Source organism: Sander vitreus, chromosome 13 (genome assembly GCF_031162955.1).
Source record: "Sander vitreus isolate 19-12246 chromosome 13, sanVit1, whole genome shotgun sequence".
NCBI lineage: Eukaryota > Metazoa > Chordata > Actinopteri > Perciformes > Percidae > Sander > Sander vitreus.
Window position 1 is genome coordinate 12,582,899 of NC_135867.1, and position 25,958 is coordinate 12,608,856.

Sequence of the window (25,958 nt, forward strand, 5' to 3'; positions counted from 1 at the left end):
CAGGATTACAGTGCCCTCTAGTGGTGAGGCAGGGTGCAGATGTTCCAGAGTTTTATGATTTTGACATTTGCAGTGGTTTCTAATGTGACACGACAAAAATGTTAACTACTGTCAGTTTTATTGCCATGTATACTTCTACTGTGAGGTTAATGTTTGTACTCTCTTTCGGAGATAGGGATGACACATTGGCGGGAGAAGTACTCAGATATGTCTTGTTGTTTAGTGTAAAACATCCACAGTGACTCAATATTGTAGAATAATAAAAATAAAGAAATCAAAGCAAGAACTTTTTATGGGCTAAAATCCACATTTAATTAGATAATAATTATGACACCTCTTTTGCTGGTAAAGGTTTGCTGGTGGCGAGTTGGTTGGAGGGGACTGCTGTCTCCTCACTCTCCTTCTCTTTTTTTCTCCCTTTCCTTGTTTTCTTTCTTCTCTGTCTTCAATCTTTTCTTATCCTTCCTCTCATTTTCCTCTCTCTCCTTCTTCTCTCTCTCCTCCGCCTCTTTTCTCTCCTTCTTCAGCCTCTTTTCTGTCTCCTTCTTTGCCTTCTTTTCATCCTTTGCCATCTTGGCCTTCTCTTTGTTCGTTTTTGAGGCATACTCCTGAAAAGACAGAGACAGAATAATGATTCAGTATTTCCTCTTTAAAAACAGCCTGAAATGGGACAGTACTCACCAGTACTGAGTACCGGCACTTCTCATATTCACACGAGTACCCTTACTATAACGTAATTGTAACAGTATTGTCAATAGGCTTATATCATAGACTTTAAGTTTATATCACAATAGGCTATATATCATGATTTTTTGGGAGACACCAACGATTATGCTATATGTAAAATCTGACATTCAGCACCTTTTTTCATAACCACATTTTCAGACAATTCGACTGTGAGATTGGGAGTCAAATCATGCTCCTTAGATCAAATAGTCGACTATTCGGGGTCACCCTTACAAAATATACGTATAAATATAAATATATCCATGACACATGAGATGATCATGTCATGCAACTGCTGAATTATGGTACTGGCACCTTTTTTGATCCAATTCAGGCACTGTTTGAAAGGGTGCATTAGCTGATGTGGCGTACCTGTAGCTCAACATATTGCTGAATCAGGAGCTTCATCTCCTCCTCCATCTTGCTCACCTTGTTGAGCCACTCCTGTTCCCTGTTGAGCCAGTCCTGTTCCTTGATGAGCCACTTCTCTTCCACCCCTCTGCTCTGTTTCTGCAGCTCCTGTATTTTCTTAAAGCTCTCCTCCTTCTCCTCTGCCTGTCTCTGGCAGATCTGTGTCTCTAATGCTCTCACCTTGGCCAAGCTCTCCAGATTTCCCTCTATCAGTGCCATCATTTCCTTTCTGACACTGGTGATCACATCATCCTTTTCCTGGATGACCTGGCTCACCTTCTTCTCGCAGTCCTGCTGCAGAGTTTCCAGCTCAGCAGCTACCTCCTTCTGTCTAACAATCCCCCGGCTTTCCCACTCTTCATTTAACTGTATCAACATTTTATCAAAGGAAAGTTTCATTTCATTGAGCTGGTCCTGCTCTGCCTTCCAGGAATTTTTTACCTTCTCGGTCTCCATCATGTGGAAGTATAGATTTTCTGTCAAGGAGCGTACTTTGTCCTTGTTTTCTTTAAATGTTCCGTTAATCTTTTTGCCCACTCCTTGAGTGTCAAACTTTTTTTGACTAGCTCTCGCGAACACTAAAGCATTAACCATGTCACATCTGGCCATATACAGAGTTGACACTAAAAAGTCCTTTTCATACAGTAGCTTCTTTTTTTCTTGCTCCCAGCGGAGCTGCTTGATGGCTGTCCACTCCCTCAGAACAGCATTTTCTGTAGCCAGCTTCTTGTTTTCTGCTTTGGAGCCCAGAAAGACCCGTTGCACGGCTTGCACGAATATGCTGAGAGCATGCTGGGAGTCCTGAAAGACACAAATATACATGCAATAGACAAGTGAAAGAAGTGTAGCCATTTGTATGTGTTGTAAAAGAGCCCTGCATCACCATCAGGAAAATGTCTCCATTCATTTCTTTGATTGATTGAAAATGATTCACAATAATTGTATTTGTTGAAGCTTAAAACAAAAGATGAAGAAATAAACGAAAAACTACGCTGTCTCCTGCTTAGAAAATCTTACCTCAACGCTTTTCTCCATGTCTACTGAACACAGATACTGAAGCGGTATTGGAGTTTTAGTATTTTCTTGTAGTTCTGGTGTACTTTCCATAGTTGTTTCCGTTTCCACTGAGATGTTTCTCTGTTTGAGGTCAAGTTGTAACTCACTGGAGTTTGTCACAAGGTTTTAATTTAAAACATGTATGTCATCATAACGAGCGGTGTTTTGTGTCATAACAGGGTTCAGAATGTGATGTCAAGAGACAATTCCACACAACTTTATTAAACACATCAATGCTTTTATTTACAAGAGAGCATCCCAAGGGAGTGTGTGTATTTGTCGTAGAAATGGTATTTGTAATATTAGGTCTGTCTTAGCACATGACCATAGTTACCACCTCAGAGATCCAGATACTGGACACAGGGTCATTATCTATCTATTTTTGTTTGCATTCATATATAAGTGGAAGTACTATCTATCTTGTGTAAAGTGTGTTTAGATGCTGGAGGAGTGTCTAAAAACCTCAAAACCCTGATTACAAAAAGAGAAACAATCTTAGGCAACAGCAACATTACTGTCATGACATGCTCAACTGCAAAGCCATAATGGGGGAGACATTAAATAAATATATATTTAGCTTTTGTTTGGGTTCCAATTCTGCTTTTTTGAAAATCTATATTCCAAGAAGAACAAACCATGAGTGAATTGTTATCATTTAAAATAAAGTGTTATGATTACTAAATCTGAACAATTTTCTACAACTCAAATCCAACAGTTTCAGTCTGGTGTCTTTTGTAATTCATTCATTCATATTTTAGGGTAATCAGCACAAAACTAAACAAACTGGCACACTGAAATTCAGCAAAAGATGGGCTATACTTGACAAGTGCAGGTCTAATTACATTGTAAACCTAAATGATGAAAATAGGGTAGACAAAAATCATAATTTTATTTTTCTACATTACAAAACAGCTCCAACTGTCCAAATACCTCCTCTCCCTCCTCCTTGCCTGCTCAATACGGAGGTTTGCCACAGTTCACAATTAAGCAGGACTGTCCTAATTGGTTGCATGGGGACCAAAGATGTGCAGTATCTAGGCTTCCTCATCATCACTTCCTGCCAGGCTGCTGTCTGTAGAGTCTGCTTCCTTTTCCTCTTCCTGTTGCTGTGGTTCTGTTTTTGGATGCTGTTCAGGCTCCGTGGTGTTGGAGGGTTCTGTGGGTTCTGTAGAGGTGGTGCTGCCCTCCGCTGGCTTGGAGGTGTTGTTCTGCTGGCCCTGATTGCCTCCATCCAGGAAAGTAGACCAACCCTTCAGTCGCTCCTCCCGCTCACGTGTTGTCTCTTCCACCTGCACAGACAGAATTAGCATGAACGATGCAAATTCTTACCAGATGTAGAGTTCAAGTTAATCTAAGATATCACAATAACTCAAATATCCGACAGGCTCCGGTGTCCTATTATGTTATCCCGACTTTTATTCTCTAGTGTCGGTGAAGCTTCAAAAAATGCTGCATCCGTAAAATCGTCATAGTGCAACTCAATGGCATATTGTCATCATCATCCTCCTTGTTGTATTTTGCATTTGGTTTACCTGATAGTCTGTTGTTCCATCCCAAAGCTCAGCAGTCAGCTGCCTTCCTCCAAACCAGCGACCATTAAACGACTGAATGCATGCATCAGCTTGCTCAGGCTCCTTAAATGCGACTGATGCCACGCCATCTGGGTGTCTCTGCAGCAGAAACACATGCCAGCTCCTTATTGATGCCACTGACAAACCATTCTACTATGACTATGAAACCGCACCAATGACATTAAACTCACATCAAAGAGGATGACCTTCTTGACCCCCCCAAACTTCTCACACTCTGACCGCAGATCCTCGCGATACTCATTCAACTCCAGTGGGTCTTCCTACGAACGTCACACAGAGATTAATACCCTCAGTGTGAGAGTGTGAGAGTGTGTGTGTGTGTGTGTGTGTGTGTGTGTGTGTGTGTGTGTGTGTGTGTCTCTCTCTCTCTCCGCACCTCAAAGTCACTGGGGTGGAACATGTTCCTAATGATGACAACTTTTTCATGTCTCTTCCTCACTTCTCCTTGCTTCTCTGGCCTCCAGTCCAACTGTCTACACAGACAAAGACACTCAGTTATTTGTCTTCCCTTGGTCCACATCAGCATATTGGGGAGTGCTTATCCCTACATGCGGATGTGTGGGAGGTTAAATAAAAAAGAACAAGGAAGTAGAGTTTACTTCTGTTGCTGCTGCAGCTTCTTCTTATAATCTTTGTTCTTCTTCTTCTTCTTGCTGGCATCATACTGGCCCTTTAGCTCAAACCGTGCTGCTTCCACGTGGAGTCTGTAACCTCGGACCTCTGACTCGTCAATCAGACGCAGAGCCAATGCCACTGACTCCTTCTGCAGAGAATCACAAACACACAAACACTGTCACTTTACTAGAGTGTAATGCAATACTAACTAATACTTCTACTATGTACTGTGTCATGTAAAGCCAAAACCCATGCAGACCCTCGTGGACATACAGCCTTGGAAACTATAAATTAAGCTTTAGGCAAGCAGAAGGACAGACGAACCTTGAGATAGCAGCAGAGGCCATCTCCCTTCAGATTTCCCTCTTTGTCCTTGTAGAGTTTGACCTTGTACTCTTCAGTAATGGGGTCCCGCATAACAATGCCACACTTGGACATCAACTCAGCAAACTCCTCACTGCTGATGTCAGGAGGCAGGCCTGAGAAGGAAGAAGACAAAGAGGAAAAATGAGAGAGAGAGAGAGAGAGAGAGAGAGAGAGAGAGAGAGAGAGAGAGAGAGAGAGAGAGGATGAACAGAGTTAGCTACTCATTGAACAGCTTTCCTCCTTGACAATTAGAAAGAAAATGTTAGCGATACCAACCTGATACGTAGACGTTCGTGTTTTTATTGTCATCGATATCAAACCATCCTACAAGCATAAAAAAGGAAAAAAAGCATTTATCAAAAGATGCGTTTGTACAAACTTAAACTTAGAAATTTCACATATAAATCCATACCAGTAATAATCACTATTATAGACAGGGAGCAAGGTGGAAACATACACCAATGATTGTTTCTCTTTATGAAAAAAAACCATTATCATATCACCATTTGTTGATTCCCATTTGTTTTAGTTACTGCACTGGTTTTCTCCCTCCTCTCTGATTGTGGATGTCGCTTTACCTGGATCTGCTTTCCTCTTCTCCCCTTTATGTTTGGCTTCTTTAGCTGCAGTCTCATCCTGGTCTGGGTCTGGGTTTTGGGTGGCATCTTCTGGTTTCTCCTTTTCTAAGGGCTTGCTGTCTGGTTCTGAGGCTGCTGGGTTGGAGCTGCTCACTGCAGCGTTGTTGGCATCTGGATGGCCATCTTGAGTGAAGCCATAGTTGGCCTGGTAGGCTGCAATGAAGTCCTCTGTTATCTAGAGAAATGAAGCACATTAACATAAAAAGTATTACTACTACATAAAAAAAGAGGTCTGCAATCCAGTTTGGGGTGCAGTGACATTTGCATGGGGTCCAGTTTAGGTAACCAATGATGCATTTTATTGCCAAGAGTGGTCACTGGCAAGTACAAGCTAGTATGATGGAGACCTTGAATCTTAAAGTTAACATTATTGTTGCCACAGCTCCAGCTAGGGCTGGGCGATATGGAGAAAATCAGATATCACGATATTCTTGACCAAATACCTCGATATCGATATTGCGGCGATATTCTAGGGTTGACAATTGGTGCTTTAACAAAATATCTTCACACCTAGATTTTAGATAAATAATCACCAGTAATGTAGACATCATGTCTAAGTGGGGAAAAGGCAAATAATAGAACAGCTAGAACAGTCTGATAAGTTCAGAAAAGTACATCACTTTACTGTAAGGCAGCCTTTATAACCAGCAAAAGACAACACTTATGTCAATCACGATATTGCGATATCATTAATCTAAGACGATATCTAGTCTCAGATCACGATATCGATATAATATTGATATGTTGCCCAGCCCTAGCTCCAGCTCCCCTGTTAAGAGTGGCATAGTATACTCTGCATCGCAAAGTCAACCAAACTTCAGTAGGGCAAAACACAACAGACTCAGCCCATATTCAGTGTTGACAAAAATAAGGCCACATACATTTAAACACAGCATCATACATGCGAAAGACTGCTGCACATACAGCAACCGAACTTGTAGGAAGAAAGATCTGAAGCTCAGGGACTCAGAGCCTTCGAAGAACAAATATGAAGTAGGAAAACAAAAGCTGAGAGGTAAAGAAAAGTTCATACTTTAGGGAAAAAAGCCTTCTTTTCATGGTCCCAGTCATACACAGTCCCATCCTCTGGGTCAATGTAGGTGTTGGGGTCAGAGGAGCCATCCTCATTTCTCCGGTCATAGAGTTCCTGCATCCGCAGCTGCTCCAAAAAGTCTTTGTTGTTATTTGATTGACCACTCATCTGCAACAAGAATATGAAATTATCCAGGTCAACAAGCTATTACATTTCAGGATGTACAAAGCAGTGGTTTTATGCTCCAATGTAGCAGCAACACTGAGTAATGATTTAATATCCTGCTTTTCCATTTCCTAATTATAATTTCAGAAGTAGTTGCAAGATTTAGTATAAATTGGTTACTATCCATCAAAAATCTGAAAAGAAAGCAAATTAGCTCAACAGGGGTCTTTCCTCTGTGCTCATAGATTTAGTAAACATCTGCCAAAATATATAGTTAAACAATAAGGGTTGCTTGTGGCCAAAGCAGGATACGCAGATGTCACTGTCCTAGTCGGACCAGATCTGTAAAAACAAACAAAAAAACGACTCTGCTTAGCCTGTAAAATATTTCAACTGCCTGCACAACTGCCCACAACAAAGCCTTTTTGAAAACAAGCCATTTGACAACCAATCATGTTGCTACTGGCACTGCCACCATGAAAATGGTGTCAGCCAGTTGCTTTAATTCATCGCCTTATGATTACTGAGAACCCTACAGCTTCATCAGTGTCAGCAAGCTAGTTTGGACATGTTAAAATCTGCTGCCCGTATTTGAACGGCTGTTGTGGTTCAGTATACATAATGGTAATTTACTAAATGGTAAAACATGTGAAGATCTGTGCTTGTGAGTATTGAGATAGTATAGCAGGTAACTTAGCTAAGTAGTTAGTTGATGTTAGCTAACATAGCTTAAAAGCTATCGTTACCTTTTACAACAATAACGTTAGTCCAGACGATCTTAATTCTGGTAGGTGCGAAGGTTAACGAAGCCGAGTCCCTCCGTCTAAAAGACCAAACCACACAAAACACTCGGCTTCTGTGTTTTCAGATTTTTTTTTTTTTAGAGATGTTTTATTTAAATTATAGACAACGTTAATCGCTGCGCGTTAACCTTTCCCCCAAGGCAGGCACCCGGCACTTGAATGAAGCAACGAAGTACTTCCGATGTCAGGTTTCGAATGCGCATGTGTGACAACTGGGAATTGTTTTGTTTTTTTACAATCATACAAACAATCAAGGCACAATGTGTTAGTACATTTGTCCAAAACGTGTTTACAGCTTTGAGGTAGAGACAATATATATAGCAAATCATAATAAAGAAAATAAAAATAAAATAAGATGCTAGGGGTCTTTTAGTCCATTAGGGAATGTAAGTCCAACAAATACAAGAGTCTTTTGGCGTTTCCTTCTGTCATGTATTGTAAAGATGTAGCAAAAAGCTTATGTTCATTCTTCCAACCATTGATGTGGGGTTTGACCTTTAAATATTTGCACCTATGAATAAAATGTTTACAATGTTCAATCAAATTATTTATCAAGAATTCTAGATTTGTATCCTTTAAAAATATTCCAGCTTTAATTGACATTTCGTTTAATGGGTGTAGCAGTATATCTTTAGATTGAAGCCAGCATTGAAAAGACAGCCACAATTCATTAATCGGTTCACACTGAAAGAAAATATGTTCGACTGTCTCAATATCACTCTCACAGAAAACACAGGAGTTACTCTCCCAATTCAATTTTACATGTAGGAAGTGATTTGATGGATAAATATTATTTAATATTTTAAATGTCACTTCTTTGGCTTTTGGTGGGAGAGGATACGATAAGAATCGTTTCCTAATCTTTCTTGCCTCTTCATCACTGTAATCTCGGAGAATATATTTTCTTTTCAGTTGAAAGGAATGATATTTTATACATAATACACTCTTAACAAATTTGTTAGAGAACTGTTTGCTGTTCAAACTGACACCTTCAACACAAAGAGGCCTCATCTCTGATATAACATTTGCATGAACCAAAAGCTGTTTGGTCACAACTGGGACTGAAGCGCTCGATTTTCAGTTTCTGCCTTTTTTACCGTAGCAACTACCACTGTCCAAGAGTGTATACATAACGTTATACAGTGTATAAGCACATCATATTTCCACACACTGACACAAAAAAACACACACTCTATTTATAATTACTGTATTATTATTATTTTCATGTTGTTGCTGATATCAATCAGTTATGTTCTTGCTGTTGTCTTTCCTATTATTATCCTAACATGGTTGTTGCTTTTGCATCTTTAAAAAACTGTAACGTTACTTTTCCCTGTTGTACTATGTGCTTTAGCAATACTATGTCCAGAGACGGTTTAGAAAAGTATAGAGGATCGTTGCTATGTCTCAATCGATCTCAATATGGTCATGCTAACAAAGCCTCTTTGAAAAGTTGATCAATAAAGTATCAATAAAGTATCTATCTATCTATCACCCCGCCCGCCGTTTGTTAAAGACAGTCGAACGCATATCTTGTTAAATTCAGAGGGGAAAAGCATAGCATAGAGGGAAATTTCCAAACATTATTGGGATAGTGAAAAAAGGGAGACACTTGCATGCAATACAAAATAAAGTAGGAGTGCGAAACAGTGGGGCTAACCGAAAAGAGCAGGTAATTATCAGTGAATTGAGAATTGGTCACAGTAGATTGAACAGTACACTTTTTAATAATAGGAAAACACCCAACTGGGCACTGCAGTCTGTGTGAGGAAAAGGAGACGGTGGAGCATGTCCTGATTTCATGCAGGAAATGCAATCAAGAAATAGGGGTCATGTTAGCAGGATTACATAAGTTATGGGTATACGTGCAGTTTAGTGTCCTAAATTCCCCATACAATGTCCTTAATTAATTATGAACCTGCTAAACCACCTGTGCTACCCTAATCCTACCTAACCTTAACCTGTCTCAAATAAGACCCTAATCATTTGGGACACTCAGTTTTTGGAAAATAATTTGTGACACTAAACTGCACGTAAGCCATTTATATTTTTGAAAAGCACCGCACTGCTTAGAAAAGTATAATGAAATAATAGATAACGAGTAATTACCAGTAGGAGGCAACGCATATGATGCCAACTGCCGTAAAACCCCACAGAAGAAGAAGAAGAAGCATATCTTGTTGGAAAACTACAAGGGGGTAAGCTTCGCTTCAGAGCTCGAATCTCCTATGGCGCCATTTTGATGCTACAAAGCGATCACCCGACGTTAGCATTCCATTGACTGCCATTCATTTTGACGTCACTTTGACAGTGAATAACTTTACAACTGAAGCGTTTAAAGACTTTATTTGTCCATTGTTTATCTCTAAAGAAACACGACAATGTATAAAAGGCTCCATTACCTTGTACCTCACGTTATGGCTCCGTAGTATACGTTTTTGTAAAAATAGGCTAACGATTGTGTCATAACCACGCGACTTACTGTCGCATCGTAGAGGAATTACCGTATAGTACAGGAGAAGCTAGCAGGCAGTTTGGACGTACATTAGCTGTTTAAGTTTAATTACTAATGTTAACTAGCATTTTAGTTAGCAATAATTAGCCTGTGTCCATGTTGTCTCCTTACATATACCTACGCTCTCCGTCTCTGCAAGATTGGGAATGATTGAGATTTCTCTTGACACAGCTACCAGAAGACTTACAACTTTCAGACAGGTTGCTCACGTCACATTTACGTCGTCTCTCTCAGTTGGAGGCTGCGCAGTAACGCTCAGCGCTCACCGGAAAAGTGCTTCTAATATCCTTCACTGGTCTCCGTCCAGAGCAACGGGATCTGTTGGTCCAATCTTATATACTGTCTATGGAAAACTACAAGCGCTGACGGCTCAGCTAGCGTTCCATGTAGCTAGCAGGCACTTAACTAACAAGCAAATATTTACTTCGGTTTGGCATGGCGGAGGGTAGCGGTAACGTTAACGTCGGTGCGGCCAACCTTCCTCCGGGAGACCCACAGCTGATCGGTATGATTGTGGAGCATCTGAAGAACCGGGGGCTTTTTGATGAGTTCCGTCGGGACTGTCTCGCCGACGTTGATACGAAGGTAACGTCAGCTAATGCTACCTTGCTTCTTTTGTGGTTTACGTTAACTTTAGCATATACTTACTTGGAATTGGTATGCAGCTAACGTTAGTTATTAACTCGTTTCTGATTTAATTGGAATACATTTAGCAGTGTGTTCCTTCCCTTTTTGCTACAATATACTTTCAGTATAATGCTGTATGATGACCGAGTTTACATCGCTGTCACTGTCATTGCTGCTAGCCCGCCTATCAGAACCTGCGACAGAAAGTTGACAACTATGTCACGTCGCACCTGAGCACACAGGATTGGAACCCGTCTATCAACAAGAACCAGATGAGGAACGGACTGAGACAAAGTGTTGTTCAGTGAGTGGTACCTTATACTCGTCATGTACCTTGTAAAGGATTAACCAATGCCTGTAAAATGTACAGCTATTTTTTGAATTAAGAATATTTTTGATGAATTGTATTTACTTGCAATTTACTTGTACTGATTTTGTAGCAGACATTTGTTATGACATATGAAACTGAAATTCAGTCAGGCCGCCACATTGTTCCATCAAAGAGGTTCTCCAGATGTTTAGTATTGCACTTCCATTAAATGGGAAACCAGGATCCAGCCTCAAAATTAGGGCTGCAACCTGGCAGCAACTAATTATTTTCATTATCAGTCTATTATTTTCACTATTAATGGATTAATCATTTGGTCTATAAAACATAAAAAAAAAAAAAAAGTTGAAGTTCCCCTCACAATTTCCTAGAGCCCAAGATGACATCTTCCAATGTCTTGTTTCTTCAATTAACACCCCCAAACCCGGACGCCCGGATAGCTCAGTTGGTATAGCGGGCGCCCATATATAGAGGTTTACTCCTCAACGCAGGGGGCCCGGGTTTGACTCTGACCTGCAGCCCTTTTGCTGCATGTCACTCCCCCTCTCCTCCCCTTTCATTTATTTAGCTGTCCTGTCAATAAAGGCCCAAAAATAATCTTTAAAACCCAAAGATATTCCATTTAAAATTATATAAAACAGAGTAAAGCAGGAAATCATTACATTAGGAAATGGATAGTGTTGTTGCTTGAAAAATTTACCTAAACGATCGATTTTCAAGATATTGACTTATCGCTGCAGGTCTAGTCAAAATCCAAGTAACACAATCCGAGATATCCCAACTCTTTGTCTTTAATATGTCAAGCCCTACAAATACTGGATCCTATTATTGCCATTATGCCACTCAACAGTGTCTTTCACTCACTGACATTCAGTGACTTTTCACTGTACATGCCATACTGTAGTTGACCAGTTTCTGACTTGTAAATAGTGTTCATGTCATCATCCAAGTCGTAACTATGACTGGGAAACTTGTATTGTTCTGAAAACCCATATCTGATTTGCTGAAAATGCAAACCAATTTGGATACCCCTGGTTTGTCTGAAAATATAGCACTGTATCAATTTGGGTTTAATTACCTCAAACAACAATGTATGGTACTTTTAATCTTTGGAAAACCAACCAACCTTACCTACCATACAACCATCATGAGTTGTCTGATGACATGAAAGGTCACATGTCGTGTATGTATAGGAAATTGTTCCATCTTTAGCCAAGATAAATCCGATGACATCATGAGGGTTATTTTATCTTCAGAAAGCTTCTTCAGAACCACAGAAGTCATTGTATAGGTTTAACTGTTTTCACAGAATATGTACTACATTGCATAAGGATTAAACTGATCTTCGCTCTTTAATGGTGGCCATACCTAACTAACCTTTAATTAGACTTGAAGAGAGCTTCATTACAATTTTTTCATGAGCAGTTTAAAAAAAAAAAAACAGTACTTCTGTAACTCCTATTTTTGTGATGTATTTATTTTTTTCAGATCAGGTATGCTGGAGTCCGGTGTGGACAGGATCATCACTCAGGTTGTGGACCCCAAGATGAACCACACTTTCCGGCCGCACATAGAAACTGCCATCCATGATTTCCTGTCAGGGGACAGGAGAGAGGAGAACGCCTTGTGTCCTAACTCTGCACCGCCTGAACAGACAGAACTACAGGAAGCTCCGTCTGCTTCTGGCCCCCAAACCCCCTGAGGTCTGTTTAAAAACTGAAATCCAATCTAAGTTCAAGAACAATTTAGAAATACAGTTTTTTTTTTAAATCTATGTTTTCTTTCTTGCTGCAGGTACACATGCTGGTCTACACATAATGTTGTATGGGTGGCCTTTTGAAATGTGCAGCATCAGACAAGGGGACAAAGAAGAAGAAGAGGGGATTGTTTCCTGCTACCTCTGTTTAAAAGACTGGAGTCAGGAGCCTGGAGTGTTTCTGCATTCAAAATGTTCAGCATGAGATGTTGTTTCATTGCTGCTGAAGAAGCTGGACAATGCTGAGTGGTGCACATTTACTGCACGGCTCTGCCTATAAAAAACATGGCACAAACCTGGATTATTAGTTTTTATTTTTTGTTTATGTTTTTTATGTGCGATGTCAGACAGATTTTGTGCTTTGGAAAGTTGTATATTGTATAATGCAGATTTCTCACTCTGTTTGTGTGTATTTTCCACAGATAACATGTTGCCTAACAATATGTTAAACTAAAGAAACTACACTGATTCAGAATGATAAGTGAAGTCAATGTTCTGGTTCCAGTTAGGAGGATTAGAGGAAGGAGAGGCTTCATTTTATTCTTACTCAAATTATTGAAAGACATTTATGTAAATATATTTTGATCAGTATCTAGAGGTCTTCATTTTTCATCAAACGTGTCAGGTTTCCTTTTGGTGCATCCTATGTGCTTTACTAAACACAGTTGGCATCATGTTTCTCTGTGTGTTCTTTTTCTTATTGTACCAATTTATAGTTCATGTGCTTTTATTAGTAAAGATACTCAAATGTATGTAAGGCTATTGGGTAAGTTTGTGAAAATATATAAGCCACACAATCAATTATTTCATCTGAGTTTTTCTCTGTTTCCTGCCATTAAAACAGAGACCAGAGCCCATAATCATAAAACGGTACCACTAGGTGGGGTAATTTTAAAAGTATTTTTAGATTTATGTTTTAGAGGCAAACCCCCTGATTCCACCACCTGAAACATACAGGTCCTATAATGAGTTTGCATTGAGTGATGAATGGTACAGTACTGGGTACCTTTTGCATGAGCCACAGAGGGACTGTCATGTAAGGACATACTCTCCAGCTGTTTGTGTTCATTCTGTATTGTAAAATATACCATCAAACCTGCAGAGGCATGCATAGTGGTGTAAAAAATCATTTAAAACCTTTTTTGTCTAATTTCTCTCAAAAGTTATAGACAAAAGACGTGTGTGTGTGTGTGTGTGTGTGTGTGTGTGTGTGTGAGAGAGAGATCGCTACTTGCGTAACTTTATTGATTTAACTACTTGTTTTTGGCAGGAGACCCACACGCTGTGTGTCAGAGTGTCTGTAAATCTGTTGCCCTCTGTTCGTCTGTGCTGTGTGAACTCAGATACACTTTAAGTATTGCACTGAACAAATTTAATGTATGGATGAATATATTTGTAAGTGATTTTAATAATCCATATTGCCCATTTAAACATCAATTAAATGCCAAATAGTTAATCTTTTAAGCAAAAACGTGCAAAAAAAAAAAAATCTATTTATCCATGGATTCACTTAATTTGCAAAACCTTTTCTAATTCCTGTTTTTATTGTTCAGTGAGATATCAGTTGATACAATGCTCTTAAGTGGCACCCATGGTCATACATTTTCTCATTTACCTCTGTGGTGCTCAAAGCAAAACTGGAAACTGATCAGATTATAAATCCAAAGGTTATGGTAATGCTTCCTCCTCAGATCAATTATCACAATTAAATACTGAATGACTGTGATCTATACACACAGAGAAAGACATCCAGAGGCAGACATGTTTACAACATGATCATGTGAGAGCTAGAGAGCATAAGGAGGTCCTTCATGTGTACTGTTTGCACAGTGGTGTCTATGTGCATTAGTGTGCCATTTTGGACATGCGAGTGTATGTTAGTCTGTTTTTGGGGTGAAGGGTCATTGCATGGGTGGTCATCAGAGGTTGTGTGAGGGAAGGGATGTTGTTTTGAAGCAGGATAAGACAGAACGAGCGGGAAAGGTCAGGGGAAAAAGTCCTCCAACAAACGTCCAAACATCAGCCCCCCGTAAGAGTACTGTATGTCTTCCCCAACTGGGCCCCCTTCATAGACACACACACACACACATACACACACCCTGTCATTGTACTTTGACCTCCCACTGCAACACACACACACACACACACTTGTTCTAAACCATGTTCACTGAAGGCCTCTTGGATGCAGTATAGATAAACCCAAGAAGGCAGGGGAGCTACGAGTGAGAGGTATTAGGTTGTTGTTTTTTTTTACCCGTGTGGAGACTCTGATGACATGGTGTCACATTGCTGTGGCCTGTCTCTTTGTAGATGTCAAGGGTCAGAGGTCATGGCCATTATGAGACAAACACAACCACAACAACTAGGCTGCAAGATTTGAACATATTGTAAAGAAAAAAATCAAAGGCTAACTCACCTTGGACACGCAAACACAGATATGTTATTCTTTGATGTGACCAATCTAACTAGAAAATTGTCTGGAACTACCAAGAGTTACCAGTAACCAAAATAAAGCCTCATTAGTGATCTCAAAGAACAAAAAAGTCAGTTTCCTATAACCTGTAGTTTTAAAGAGTTTGTTCAAACAAACTAAAAATAAACATTTTCTCACTTACCTCTAGTGGTGTACTGTAGACATGCTGAAGTTTGAGATATCTGTCACAGAGATTTTTGCTTCCACCCCAGTACAATGGAGGATGACCACATACTAAGTTACAATTATTATTATTTTATCACAGAAGTTTCAACCAGACTTTTCAGGTATTTCTACGGCAGATTGATACAAAGTGACAGATACAACCTTCTATAATACATACACCGCCTGGTGGCTATCTCTAAATTAAAGTCAGAAAGAAGAGTTTAACATTAAAACATAAACAACATAAAAAAGTTGAAAAATACCTCAATATCTATAAACATTTTGACAGGAGATAGCATCAAAAATTATACCGCAGCATGTTTACAGCATGTTCCAAAAATGTTAGCAATCCTAACTCGTCATAATGTCACGTGTGTGCATTAACCATAACCAAACCAATAATAAGAACAAATGGGTTGCGTTAGGTTGGCAGGTATTTATCCTGTCTCTTTGGTAATAATTCAGTTATACATGTTGGTAATATATTAATTAATGCTCATGGCTATCTCAATTTCTATTATGTCATTGAGTCTGCAGTTATAGATGTTAATAAGTCATTAATAAAGGGTTCAATTCTGCAGTCGTAAGTGTCAAAAGTAAAGTAAAGTAGTTAATAAATGGATGTTTGGTCCAGATTTGTCTCTGTCCCCTCTTTAGCCCTTTTTATTATGGATTTCTATATAGATCTCTAGGGATAGATGGCAATCAACAATTACAGTAGGCCCAGACATTCATGGTCCTCAGTGAACGAATCCGACCAATCCACCAACTGACTTTGGTGATCCCTTGACTTTTCCTCTAGCACCACTATGAAGTTGATATTTGTGGTTTTGAGTGAAATGTTAGTGAAATGTTAGCTTTAAGCCCCACTGTGCAAAAGTAGCTACAGTCTTGCAGAGCTGTTAGCATTGCTGTAGACTCTTGGTCTTGTTTAGAAATATGGGATCAAAGGGATTTTTTCCCAGCCTGGTAACCCAACGTTTCCTCTTATCAATAATTAAATTGACCTGATTAGCATTAGTAAATGTATTATTGACATCAACAAAGCTGTTCGCTACAGTATATCCCTTTATAAATAGTGCCTTATTAGAGAGTGGTAGGCTGTCGGATATTTTGTATTATTATAGGCTTTTTTATATGAACATGTCAAACAGAAGTGATGTGAAAAATGTCAGAAATGTAGCACTAACAATTTATACAAAAAACCTGACCCTCTTCACACAATCCTGCTCTCTCTATCTTGCAGTCTGCCAAGAAAGCAGCTGGTACCTCTCAAACACACACACACACACACACACACACACACACACACACACACACACACACACACACACACACACACACACACACACACACACACACACACACACACACACACACACACACTGGCTGTCGGGTTAATTGAGTGTGGATGTCTTGAGTGGTTGACCTTCACGTAGCCTACCCCTGCAGACTCCAGAGGAACAGGAAGACCTTATAAGAGCATTTTTCGATATTATATAGTATATTGGAAACCTAAACCAGATCGAAGCCTGATCATCGATCAACCAGTTTATTCAAACACTGCACTGCACTGCAACTGCACACATTCTGCTACTGTCGGTCCTCTTTTTCTCTCATCAATGATAAACTTTTGGCTCCAGTGTGGTGCGCTGTGATTGGTGGAGACAAGCGTGAACGCGCAGCGCTCATGCAGCTTTAAATATTTCTGCCTTCATGCCGCGGTCATACTTTATAGTGGAAACTCCTCTGCAAGGCTGCTCTCGTGCTGCTCCAACCTATAAAACAAACACTTTTTCAAACAAAAAAAACTCAAATATAAAGCTTTGGTCAGCCTAAAGCATGCCGGCGAACTTGTCCGCTGTGTTTTTTCTGCTCCTGGCCTGTCAACAGGTGTTGACCATGGATCAGCATGATGTCCTGGAGAAACAACTAGCCAAAAGACGCCTCTCTCTGCAGGGCACAGGTGAGTTCTAACAGCAAGTGTACTGCTGCCTTAACTGCCTGTCACACTGTGTACAGATATTTACAATGTCCTCATGCCTCTGGCGGTCGCATATGGGTGGTCTCCAGACAAAATTAAGGTTCGATTAGTCACTGGCCTTTTAATTGTTAACAGTTTGAATTCAAAGCATGTGCAAGATTGCGAAGAGCAATCTCTGCAATGAGGATTTTTTATGATGTGACTAAAAGTGCTTGTTGACATTGAAAAGTTTGGGAAGCTTTGTTTAGTGTTTAAATATGCGTTTTTTTTGCATTTCATCAAATTGTGTAGCCTAAGTAGTTTGTTCATATGTGGTGGAGTATGTCTTTACTTTGCAAGGAAAACCTTCAGTAGCCTACTAATTCTTCCTACTTTCTGTCCAGTTTTAGCACTGATGGGACAATTGGGCCTGTTTTGTGGTCTGTGGCGTTATCATGCTCCCTCTGGATCCCACTGTTCAGTAGCCTTGGTGATGGCAGCCTGCAATGCAAATGTATTTATGCATATTTTAATGTTAGTATATTATTAGGCCTACTGACTTTTGTTGCAGAGTAATACGTCTGCTCCTTACGTCTTCAGTAAAGTGAGGAGCGTTAAAGTGACCCTATGGCGCCTTATTTCTATCTTCATGTTGGCCTTTCATTGCATCTTTAAAATAGTTTGTATGTTGAGCAGCCTATATCAGTTTGAACTACGTATATCATAAGCCGGTGTCGTTACTGTCCCGGACCGAGAGCAGGGCGCGCCTCTCTTTTTGCTCTCCTGCTCCGTTGGGGGTGTAACTCAATTCGCAGCTCCGGCGGCTCTATCCTGTCGAAGCGCATTCCCTCCGTACCAACCGACCCGGAGCTGACCTGCAGGATGCACAGCATCAGCAACAACCGATAGTATAGACATATAACAGCAAGAACAACATCATAACAATCCTAGGCTATATGTTGGTTAAAGATTAATTTAAAACAAACTAAACAAAAAGTGTCTGAGATCTGTATCACTTCACTGTTTTATTTGAACAGGGAAGTAACCACAATAGGCCTAAACTAAGCCTACTTGTAGTCATAGTATAGTAGGCTATGTAATAAAAAATGTTATCACTTTTTTCGACATACTATGACTTTTTTATCACTTTTTTCGACAAACTATACTATGACTTTTAATGATTTTTTCGGTAGGCTATACTATGACTTTTCTATCACTTTTTCCGAAATACTATACTATGACTTTTTAATGGCTTTTTTGACATTCTGTACTAGGCTTTTTTCGACATGCTATACTATGACTTTTTAAATTGCTTTTTTGACATACAATACTATGACTTTTTTCAACATACTATACTGTGACTACGGCTCAGTGGTTAGCACTGCTCCAGCAACCACCAGCAAATAGGAATGGCAGACTATTACTAGATAGATACTAGTCCGGGCTGGGCCTTTTGTGTGAAGTTTGCATGTTTTGAAATACTATACTATGACTTTTTCATAACTTTTTTTAACAAACTAAGCTATGACTTTTCATGATCTATTTCGACATACTACATTATGATTTTCAACATTCTATACTAAAACAAGAATAACATGGTACTTTTTTTCTGGGAGATACTGATAACTTTGTTGCAAAGAGAGTTGTTTGAATGCAGCCAGTTATATTGTTGGCATTTAACTGTAGCAGAACAAAGTTGTCTGGTTCAACAAGGATGAGAGTTGAACCCACACTTGTAGGGCACAATGAATTAGCAGTCCTTCACCTTAACTTCTTTGCCTCCTCCTCTGCCTTCATGTGTTTTCAGAAGAGCGCTTGTTTATCATGCTATACAATGACTTTTTTTTGACATACTATTCTATGACTTTTTTCAACATACTATACTATGACTTTTCCGACATACTATACTATGACTTTTTTATCACTTTTTTCGACATAGTATACTATGACTTTTTTTTTTACATACTATACTATGACTTTTTTATCACTTCATTCGACATACTATACTATCACTTTTTATCACCTTTTTTGACATAGTAAAGTATGACTTTTTTCGACATACTATACTTTGACTTTTTAAAGGCTTTTTTCAACATACTATACTATGACTTTTTCATGACTTTTTTCAACATAGTATACTATGACTTTTTATCACTTTTTTTGACATACTATACCATGACTTTCATGACTTTTTTCAACATAGTATACTATGACTTTTTTATCACTTTTTTCGACATACTATACTTTGACTTTTTTATCACTTTTTTCACCGTACTACTCTATGACTTTTTCATGACTTTTTTTAACAGACTAAACTATGACTTTTCATGATTGTTTCGACATACTACACTATGATTTGTTCAACATACTATACTAAAAACAAGAATAAAATGAAATGAAATTTGCATCATACGATACTATGACTTTTTTCGACATACTATACTTTGACTTTTTAAAGGCTTCTTTCGATAAACTAAACTATGACTTTTTATGACTTTTTTCGCTGTACTATACTATGACTTTTTATGATTTTTTGACATACTATACTATGACTTTTTTGACATACTATACTATGACTTTTTATGACTTTTTTTCAACATACTATACTATGACTTTTTATGACTTTTTTCGCTGTACTATACTATGACTTTTTTATCACTTTTTTTCAACATACTATACTATGACTTTTTCATGACTTTTTTTCAACATACTATACTATGACTTTTTATGACTTTTTTTCATACATACTATACTATGACTTTTTATGACTTTTTTCGCTGTACTATACTATGACTTTTTATGATTTTTTTCAAAATACTATACTATGACTTTTTCATGACTTTCTTTAACAAACTAAACTATGATTTTTCAAATTACTACACTATGATTTTTTTCAACATACTATACTAAAAAAAGGAATAACGTGAATTTTTTTCTGGGAGACACTGATAACTTTGTTGCAAAGAAAGTTGTTTGAATGTAGCCAGTTATATTGTTGCCATTTAACTGTAGCAGAATAAAGTAGTTTGGTTCAACAAGGATGGGAGTCGAACACGTGTAGGGCTCAATGAATTCCTCACCTTAACTTCTTTGCCACCTCCTCTGCCTTCATGTGTTTTCAGAACAGCGCTTGTTTAGCATGCTATACAATGAGTTTTTTCGACATACTAGTCTATGACTTTTGCATCATACTATACTATGACTTTTTTCGACATACTATACTATGACCTTTCCGACATACATACTATACTAGGATTTTTTTATCACTTCATTCGACATACTATACTATGACTGTTTTATCACTTTTTTTCGACATTGTATACTATGACTTTTTTCGACATACTATACTTTGACTTTTTTATCACTTCATTCGACATACTATACTATCACTTTTTTTATCACTTTTTTCGACATAGTATACTATCACTTTTCTTTTACATACTATCCTATGACCTTTTTCATGACTTTTTAACAAACTAAACTGACGTTTTATGACTTTTTTCGCCGTACTATACTATGACTTTTTCTTAACAAACTACACTATGATTTTTTTTAATCACTTTTTTCAACATACTATACTACAAGTTTACCTTGAGTATACTATCACTTTTTTGACACACTATACTTTGACTTTTTAAAGGCTTTTTTTTAACATACTATACTATGACTATGTCTCAGTGTTTAGGACCGCTCCAACAACCACCATTAAATAGGAATGGCAAAATATAATCCCTGGTTCAATCCCAGTCTGTGCTGAGCCTTTTGGTGTGGACTTTGTATGTTCTTCCAGATGCTTTGACATACTATACTATGACTTTTTTATGACTTTTTTCGACATACTATACAATTACTTTTTCATGACTTTTTTCAACAGACTATACTAGGCCTTTTTTCGACTTTTTCTCACTTTTTTCGACATACTATGACTTTTGTTTTATCACTTTTTCGAAATACTATACTGTGACTTTTTTCAAAAATACTATACTGTGACTTTTTTATGACTTTTTTTGACATACTATACTATGACTTTTTTTTATCACTTTTTAGACATACTATACTATGCTTTTTTCAACTTACTATACTATGACATTTTTAGTCACTTCATACGACATACTATACTATGACTTTCTTAGCACTTTTTTTGACATACTATAATATGACTTTTTAATGTTTTTTTGAGATATTATGCTATCACTGTTTTCAACACAGGTTATTTGGTGGCACAGTATCAGCCATAACTGCAGCAGATAACGTCTAAAATAAAATAAAAATACAACTAGGCCTGTAAAAAAAATCTCCTGCTACCCTTTACCTGTATTGATACAAATACACAGGCTTTTCCAGTGTTACACTGAAATCAGTGACCCTTCAGAATGTGTGCTCTGTACCGCCATCTACCTGCAGTAAATCATTTTTTACTTTGCAGAAAAAATCGGACCTGGGCAGAGTCATTGTAAGTCTCATTTGCTGTTACAGGTCATTTATGATCATTAGATGAAACATTTCAGAAACATTTAAAAGTTACATATAGTACAGTAGCAGCACATGTGCTCTAAGAGACACACTTGCTTCTGTGGTATCACTTTAGGGATGTTAATACTGATTTCTCTCTCTCTCTGTCTGTGTTTCGGTCTCTCAGCGGAGATTCAGAGTTGCCTGGTGAGTTCAGGGGATGTCGGCTGTGGGACGTTCCAGTGTTTCAACAACAACTCCTGTGAAATCCAAGGGCTGCACCACATCTGCCTCACTCTGCTGCACAATGCCGGGCGCTACGACTCACAGGTGGGGAGCAGCACGATACTCAGACACTTAAAAAACACTTTTCAAAAGGAATTTGTTTGTAGTTAGGTCCATTTTGCACTAACTGACACAATCTGAAACCGTGTCTAACACCAACTAAGGGCAGGCTTAGATAAGACATATTTGGATACATGTTTTTATTTCATTTAATCCCTTCAGTCATTACAGTCATTTGTGAGGAATGTATGTTATATAAGGAGCAGTGTATGTTATGCATGGTAGCATTGGATACAGCATAAACTGAGAGGGGAGCTGATATGAGAGAGGGAACAGCTTGTCTACTTTACTAGAATAGCAGTGCATGAGAGACTGATGCAAGTCTAATGTGTCTCCAGCATGAAAAGGCAGAGTGGATTAAGTTCAGTAAGGATCTGTGAGTAAGTGTACTGGATATATACAGTTCCATACAATAACAAACAATATGATATTTAAATGTGAATATCATGGTAAATGTGTGTCCTTGTTACACTGTAAGTCACCATATCAACATGCTTTAAAGCGGCTATATTCAATATTTTTACAATAACTTAATCAAATGACAAATCAAATACAATGTGAAAGGAGGAGCTCATAGTGATGAATCTACAGATAATTATCACCTGAATCTGCAGCTCCCCACGGCTTTAAGGATCTTTATAGTGAGTTTCAGTTCATTGTTTAGCTGTCCGCTCTAAAAACCCACTGTACACTACCTGCTCAGCACGGAACAGGAGACACAAAGTTAACAACGCATTTAGCAGCTAAAGAGAAATATATTTTTCTCTGGAGGAGGTAGAGACCAAAAACAGAGCTAAAAGAGTGAATAATGGCATTATAGGATAGGTACTGTATGTGGCATGACTTCAAATTAATGATAATGTTGCTCCGGTTTTCACTTTTCCCCGGTGAATGTTTGTTTGGTCGCTTGTTCAACAAACTAAGACTAAGACGTTCACAAGTTACATAACAATGTTAATTAGGAGACTTTAGCAGGAAAACTAGTGTGGGTTATTGTTCAAAGTCTGTGGCTCTTGTGTTGTGTAGCAGGCTGACGCTACTGCTTTATGCAAGATTTGATTGGCAGTATTGAAATAAGATCTCCATTTACATATTCGGTCGGATTAATGCAAAACTAGTGTGCGCCATTATGAAACCAAAAAACATACTATCCCTTTAGGAACACAGGACAAGTGATTTACAGAGCAAATATGTATGCTGACTGAAAATGCGATTTAATATCAGTTGTACTTTAAGTTACAGTGTGTTAATGGCTATGGTGACTTACTCTAAGAAAATATTGCACTTGCATACAACTCAATTATCTTCTTGTAATGGGACACACATGCACGTACTTTCACTCTATAAAAAGATACTTATGACCTGCTCTTTCACAACACATGCATGGTCACTATTTTTATCCAGTTGGTTCACTGATGCACGCTTAATGTAACACAGTTACTTTATTTAAGTAAGATAATGACCACATGCAAGCATGTCAGATTCTTGTGGATCCAATGTACACAGAAAATTGTCTGTAGGTATGTAATTCTACACAGGAAGTGGCAGAATCAGGGGAGTTGGCACACCTCCCATGACAGATTTGACATTGTGATCGCTGATATCGAGTTATCGAGTACATTAAGCTTTGCTGATCAAGCCATCAAAAATGAAACTGATTCCTCCTGTTGCTCTCCTCCTCCCAGGGCAAGTCATTTGTGAAGGATGCGTTGCGGTGCATGGCGCTGGGACTGCGGCAGCGCTTCAGCTGTGTGAGCCGCCGGTGTTCAGCGGTAAAAGAGATGGTGTTCTCGCTCCAGAGAGAGTGCTACTCCAAACACCAGCTCTGCCTAGCGCTAAGAGACCACATTGATACCATGGGCAACCTGGTTCAATTCCACCTGATGTTTCCCTCGGGGTGAGAAACACACACACACTAACAAATCATCAGTAAGCTTTTATCACCATCCAAAGTAAAAAGTCGAAACAAAAAAAGGCAACAGTAAAACCATCCGCTGTGAAAGATGCAGTACTCTTCGCTGTTCAATAATGCAGCATTGACCTGTAGTTTAAAGCTATGTGCGTAGTTTCTGTCGCATCCCATGAAGAATTCTAAGTAATGACAACAACACTGTCGCCGCATCCACACGACACAAGCCTTCGGTGATTGCACACCACCCTCTCCCCTCCTCCTCACAGTTGCTAGTAGTCCTCTTCGTCTCCAAAGCTGAACACTGCTGTTGTCCTTTCTCAGCGGTGACGTAAAATGCATCACTCGACCTGATGTTGCCGGACTACACCATTTTGTGAACATAGCCATACTGAGAAATACAGAGTTTTGTGGTGATAGGCTTAATTAGCTTTGTAGCAACTCATTTGGCAATGGCTTGAATGTAACCGACGTTTATTAATATAAAATAGTCACACAATATAGCTTTAACAGTAATAAACAGTCTAAAGCTACTTTAAAATCAGAGTATGTAATTTTTGAAAGACGAAATAACAATCCTGCTTTCCCAAATAAAGCTTCATTTATAAACAATAAAATTAGATTTGATTTGATTAGATTAGATTCAACTTTATTGTCATTGTGCAGAGTACAAAGTACAAAAACAACAAGGGTTTAGTTTGTAGTGGCTTAGTAGGTAAATTGTCACGGGGATGCAGAGCAAGAGTTCAGTAGGGTGACAGCCGCAGGAAAGAAGCTTCCTCTGAACCTGCTGGTACGGGTGCTGAGAGACCTGAGACGCCTCTCTTGATGATGCTGCGCGTCTTACGCAAGCATCGATAGCCCTTGATGGTCTCGATGGAGGGGAGTGAGGAACCGGTGATGCGTTGGGCAGTTTTCACCACCCTCTGCAGTGCTTTCCGGTCATGGGCAGAGCAGTTGCCACCGCAAATGCACCAATGCCCAATTTAACACACTCACACTCGCTACATGCTTATGTATGGCTGATGGTGGCTAACGTTAGCTAGTGTTAACAAGCTACACACAGATAACTCTGTGTTACTGACAATACTGAGTTAGTCGGTTGACTTTATGACTCTCTACTCGGGTTACTGTTATACTACAGTTTAGCATTTCACAGATAAATATTTCAGTACTTTTATCACAAAAGTAAAACACAAAATAAACAGCGTACCTCACTAGGAGACATGTTTGTTGTTTCCTGCTTCTGGGCCCACTGGCCTTTTTCACTTAAGATATTTTGACATTTCACAGTAGGGAAAGCACTGTAGTAAATAATAAATTAATGATGGCTGAATTCCATTTAGCTGCTTCAGTTTTAGGGGCCTGGTTTTGCACATGCTGTCTCACTATCACCTATCACGGCTTACAGGAACACTTGACTTGAACGGAGCCATCACTAATGTTATTAGTAAGACCTGTGCTTTTCTTACTATGAGAAGTAAAATTATATGCTGTATGTGCTTTTCATAATATACCATAAGTCTGTGTTGAAAGTTGAAAACATTTTTTTCACGTGTGTGCATGTCCAACTAGACCGTACGTGGAGCTGATGAACTTCCTGTTGAACTGTGGAGACGAGGTCGGGTTGTGGGTCGGCCAGCGGCTGCGCGGGCAATGCATGCAACACTGGGGGGCGCTGTGCAGCAGCTTCGGCAGCACCTGCTCTCTCAGCCAATCAGATGCTCCGCAGCACACCACCACCCCACCACCCACCGTGCCCTTGGCTTTCACCACTCAAGGACCCCTGCAGCAGCCAACCAGAGCAGCCGGACCAGAGAACAGGACCGGGTTTAGTCAGCTCGACAACGCGACCGAATCTGGTCTCCCCGTGTCTAAGAAATCCAATGTTACTGCTTTCTAAACAGACAGACGAGTTATACAGAGTTGCAGACAGGATACACAAAGATCAAGCACTTACTACTATTATATAAGTAGTAGAATGAGTAAAAGTAGTGGTAGTGGTTTGGTGTTGAATTGC

General features: G+C 39.0%; 3 protein-coding genes across 3 annotated transcripts; 1 reads left to right on the top strand and 2 right to left on the bottom strand.

Annotated features, from left to right (window-relative positions):
- Positions 1–284: 284 nt before the first annotated feature.
- LOC144528218 (uncharacterized) lies at positions 285–2,172 on the bottom strand. The gene is made up of 3 exons (XM_078266706.1): positions 2,155–2,172; positions 1,156–1,938; positions 285–608 (listed from the first exon to the last, which is right to left on the bottom strand). The coding sequence occupies exons 1-3, from the start codon at positions 2,170–2,172 to the stop codon at positions 393–395; spliced, it is 1,017 nt and encodes a 338-aa protein (XP_078122832.1). The 3' UTR covers positions 285–392.
- Positions 2,173–3,063: 891 nt separating this feature from the next.
- htatsf1 (HIV-1 Tat specific factor 1) lies at positions 3,064–7,566 on the bottom strand. The gene is made up of 10 exons (XM_078266304.1): positions 7,349–7,566; positions 6,438–6,605; positions 5,345–5,579; positions 5,043–5,090; positions 4,725–4,879; positions 4,385–4,548; positions 4,162–4,258; positions 3,956–4,045; positions 3,726–3,863; positions 3,064–3,482 (listed from the first exon to the last, which is right to left on the bottom strand). The coding sequence occupies exons 2-10, from the start codon at positions 6,603–6,605 to the stop codon at positions 3,228–3,230; spliced, it is 1,350 nt and encodes a 449-aa protein (XP_078122430.1). The 5' UTR covers positions 7,349–7,566; the 3' UTR covers positions 3,064–3,227.
- A 2,600-nt stretch (positions 7,567–10,166) lies between these two features.
- Positions 10,167–25,841, top strand: bod1 (biorientation of chromosomes in cell division 1). The gene is made up of 7 exons (XM_078266707.1): positions 10,167–10,505; positions 10,727–10,851; positions 12,364–12,574; positions 17,163–17,235; positions 21,872–22,014; positions 23,715–23,926; positions 25,514–25,841. Exons 1-7 carry the CDS (start codon positions 10,356–10,358, stop codon positions 25,839–25,841), a joined length of 1,242 nt encoding a protein of 413 aa, XP_078122833.1. The 5' UTR covers positions 10,167–10,355.
- Positions 25,842–25,958: the final 117 nt, after the last annotated feature.

Excerpts from the sequence above, each read along its gene's own strand:
- htatsf1 (XM_078266304.1), bottom strand. The coding sequence starts at position 6,605 with ATGAGTGGTCAATCAAATAACAACAAAGACTTTTTGGAGCAGCTGCGG. Across the intron at positions 4,880-5,042 it reads CACGAACGTCTACGTATCAG|GCCTGCCTCCTGACATCAGC; the intron begins GTTGGTATCGCT and ends CTTCCTTCTCAG. Across the intron at positions 3,864-3,955 it reads AGAAGGTCATCCTCTTTGAT|AGACACCCAGATGGCGTGGC; the intron begins GTGAGTTTAATG and ends TTTCTGCTGCAG.
- LOC144528218 (XM_078266706.1), bottom strand. Across the intron at positions 609-1,155 it reads AACAGGAGTGGCTCAACAAG|GAGTATGCCTCAAAAACGAA; the intron begins GTGAGCAAGATG and ends CTGTCTTTTCAG.
- bod1 (XM_078266707.1), top strand. The coding sequence starts at position 10,356 with ATGGCGGAGGGTAGCGGTAACGTTAACGTCGGTGCGGCCAACCTTCCT. Across the intron at positions 17,236-21,871 it reads CCTCTCTCTGCAGGGCACAG|CGGAGATTCAGAGTTGCCTG; the intron begins GTGAGTTCTAAC and ends TCGGTCTCTCAG. Across the intron at positions 23,927-25,513 it reads CACCTGATGTTTCCCTCGGG|ACCGTACGTGGAGCTGATGA; the intron begins GTGAGAAACACA and ends ATGTCCAACTAG.